This window comes from Theropithecus gelada, chromosome 1 (genome assembly GCF_003255815.1).
Source record: "Theropithecus gelada isolate Dixy chromosome 1, Tgel_1.0, whole genome shotgun sequence".
Lineage (NCBI taxonomy): Eukaryota > Metazoa > Chordata > Mammalia > Primates > Cercopithecidae > Theropithecus > Theropithecus gelada.
In genome coordinates, this window is record NC_037668.1 from 86,400,699 (window position 1) to 86,404,279 (window position 3,581).

At 51.9% G+C, this 3,581-nt stretch overlaps 1 protein-coding gene across 1 annotated transcript; it reads right to left on the minus strand.

The window, feature by feature from the left end:
- Positions 1 to 593: 593 nt before the first annotated feature.
- TACSTD2 (tumor associated calcium signal transducer 2) lies at positions 594 to 2,929 on the minus strand. The gene has a single exon (XM_025358565.1). It carries the CDS (start codon positions 2,322 to 2,324, stop codon positions 1,353 to 1,355), a length of 972 nt encoding a protein of 323 aa, XP_025214350.1. The 5' UTR covers positions 2,325 to 2,929; the 3' UTR covers positions 594 to 1,352.
- Positions 2,930 to 3,581: the final 652 nt, after the last annotated feature.

Genomic DNA, 3,581 nt, shown 5'->3' on the forward strand with positions numbered 1-3,581 from the left:
GCAGCCTGGACAACATAGCAAGACTCCATCTCAAAATAAATAAATAAATAAGCAAGCAAAAGTCTTAGGAAAACAACTTGTGCACACCCAGCAAAAGCATAGGGCCCACTGCAGGCTGGTTCCAATTATGTGGGAAAGTCATTTAATCTTAGAGCCACAACACTTTGAGATTAAGTAATTTGCTCAAACGCTGAACGGAAATAGTATCACCTATTTCAAAGTAGGGTTGGGATTCAAAGGAGATACAGCTCTTGAACTAGAGTTTTCTGTCTCCATTGGTGATAAGCCTTGTTTAGAGATGACCAAAGACTGGCACTCTTTTTCATAAAAGCAGCTAGTTTTAGCTTCCTCCCTCATGCTCACCCTCCTGAAGTTTGAAGGAAGTTTCCAAATAATCTTATTTAGAAAGAATAGCATTTACACTGGCCAGTTAGGATATCTTAGGACACACCAGAATAGCAACATGAAACACCCATTTTTAGGGGGAAAAAAAAGTGTTATAATTTGAAATTTTAAAAAAATACAAGTCTTGGGAAATTAGAGGAGACCAGAGTGATAGAATTCTGGAGGGACTTTTCACAAATGCCAACTTTTGGTTTGTGCCTTTCCCATATTTTATTAAATTCATGTTTTTTTAAAAAAAATCACAGCAACATTATCAAAGACAACATATGTACAAACATTTTACAAAAAAGAACATTACCAATATCAGTGGTAGTAAGGGCAAGCTGAAGAATAAATAGACTGAGTTTCCGGGCAGTGTCTGTCCTCAAAGACATCTAAACTGCGTTCAGGCAGTTGAAACAGGCTTCTTTCCTGGTGACAGGCATATGTGGTCAGTAATACAAACGATGGTTAATGAGGCTACTACCTAGGACCAATTAACAAACTCCTCTTCTCTTCGAGTAGGCCATGATACAAGTGGAACTCATCAAATAATTTAAACCCAAGGCGATAACAACGCTATTTCCCATCTAAACTCATTTAAGCCTTCACAGTGTCACAATGGATTCAGTTACCTGCAAACGATCCCGGGTTGTCATACAGATAACTTGTTTTTTACACATAACGCAGCGCCATCCCTTCCTTCACTGCCCCAGTTAGGTTTCTTGTTGTTGGACCGAAAGGGGATACATTTTAGAAATGCTTCCTTCAAGACAGAAGTGAGAAAGAAAGGAGACCCTGAGGCCAGGATATATTAAACCTGGTGTGTGCGCAAAAGGGAGGGGGAAGGCAGGAATTTGAAAGGATAAACGGCTCCTTTGCGCCGAGAATCAGGAAGCGTGACTCGCTTGGGTCTGGGACGATACCGAAATCCGGTACCCCACCCAATCCCCTGCCCCGCCGGGTACCTATAAACTCGGTTCCTTTCTCAACTCCCCCAGTTCCTTGATCTCCACCTTCTTGTACTTCCCCGACTTTCTCCGGTTAGTGATCACCAGGACGGCCACGCCGGCGACGAGGGCCACCACCACCACCACGATGACGGCGATGAGGCCGGCGGTGAGGCGCTTCATGGAGAACTTCGGGGGAATCTCGTCCAGGTAATAGATGAGCGTGCGCTCCACCTGCAGGGGCTCTCCGCGCACGCGCAAGTCCAGGCCGCCGCGGCCCTGGAATAGAGACTCGCCCTTGACGTCCCTCTCGAAGTAGTAGGCTGCATCACCGATGTCCACGTCACCTGCGGCCTTCTGCGACGTGTTCTGCCGCAGCTCGATCTGGATGGTGGGCTGCTCGTAGTGCACGGCCGCCACAAACTTGGGGTGCAGCCGATAGCGCTCGCGGAAGAGCCGCCTCAGCTCCGCGTCCAGGTCCGAGTGGTTGAAGGCGCCGGCGGTGGGGCGGTGACGCAGGTCAATGAGGATGTGGTGGGTGCGCACCAGCTCATCGCAGCGCAAGCTCAGGTCGCCCTTGTCGGTGCGCCGCACGCCCACCGAGTTCACGCACCAGCACACCGACGTCTGGTTGCACTGGCGCGCCTTGAAGCGGCCCTCTGGGTCGCAGTCCGGGTCGTAGAGGCCATCGTTGTCCACGAGCGCGTGCTCATTCGGCCGCACCAGCGTGCGGGCGTTCTTGGGGGCGCTCATGCGCGCCTTGAGCAGCAGACACTTGGAGGTCAGCGTGGAGCAGTCGACCGCCACGCCCGAGCCCAGCGCGCGGCACTGGCAGCGGCCACCGGGGCCGTCGGGGCTGCACACGGTCATCTTGTTGGTGGGACACGTGCAGTTGTCCTGCGCGGCAGTGTGGCCGGTCACCGCCGCCAGCAGCAGCAGCAGCAGTGGGAGCCGCAGCGGTGGCGGCGCGAGGCCGGGGCCCCGAGCCATGGTGGGGCGGAGGAGCGTGGACCGGACGCGGGCGGATGAGGCGCGGGGACTCGGCGGGGCTCGGGCTCCGGCGTCCGGGATGGTCTGCGGGCGTCTGCCGCCCGGCCGCTTCCTCCGGCTCTTATACTCGGCCCGACCTGCCCGGCTGGTTCCGCCACCGACCGTCCCTACTGGTATTTGGGTGACACATCCCGCCCCCCTCCCCGTCCCACGGAAGGCCCAGCCGGCCCTGCGCCGCCCGCGATAGGATCAGAGCAGGGAAGCTGCTCCCGCCTCCTCCGGACCGAAAGCCGGGAAGGGGAGAACCGATACTCACCTGCAGGCTTCTGGGGACCCGCCCTCGGCGCGGCCTCCTACTCCTGGCGCGTCCGGGCAGCTCTCCCGGCAGAAAGTCTAAAGAGTTTCATTGCAAAGTGTGGCTCGCGACTGTCGCACTCTCCCCTATCCCCGACTCCCTTTTCGTTCTTTCCCGGCCCCTAGCCCGCCCTTAATTTCTCTCACTCCCTCTCTTCTTTGTCCAGTTCTCACAGTAGCACACATTTATATAGTTTACAGTTCACAAGCATTATCTCATCCTCACACCAGTCCTGACAGGTAGGGACTATCAGACCTGTTTTATAGGTGATGCTGAGGAGGCTTAAAGACCTTAAGTCACACTGCTATCAACTTCCCCATATTCCTGAGAGGGGTCTTTGGCACCCTAAGAGTGATGAGACCTTAAATAAAATGTTTGTGGACACGAAGTGATGCAGAATCTGAAGGTCAGATGTCGAAGTTAGGGAAGCAGTTCTGTTACTCACCATATCAAGGGTTACACACAGGTATCCTGGCGTCCAAAGGGTTAAAAGTTCTGTTAAACACTAAGTTTCTGTCCTGCACAGAAGCGCACACACACAGGCGCACACGCACATAATATTTATGTGTGCACTGGCTATAAAGAGACAAACAGGAACAAATTCTTAAAGAGCCAGCAAGACTGTAAAGAGTTTTTTGTACAATTTGATTCTAACACAGCAAATCATTGCTTTTCTTTTCCTGTATCCCACGTAAGTAGCTGAACCATGTAAATAATGAAATAATGGAGCCTGTGAGAAACCGCTTGTCTACCACTGTGTGGCTACTTTCATGGCATAAAGAGGTTGCAATCTCTTTTTGAGTCATTGAGAAAGTCCCGAGTTTCAAAGCTGTGGTAAAATTAACAATAATTAGCAAGCTATAATTATTCCCAGGTCCTCCATCAAAGCACATTTTATTTGT

Coding starts and splice junctions, on each gene's coding strand:
- TACSTD2 (XM_025358565.1), bottom strand. CDS start 2,324: ATGGCTCGGGGCCCCGGCCTCGCGCCGCCACCGCTGCGGCTCCCACTG.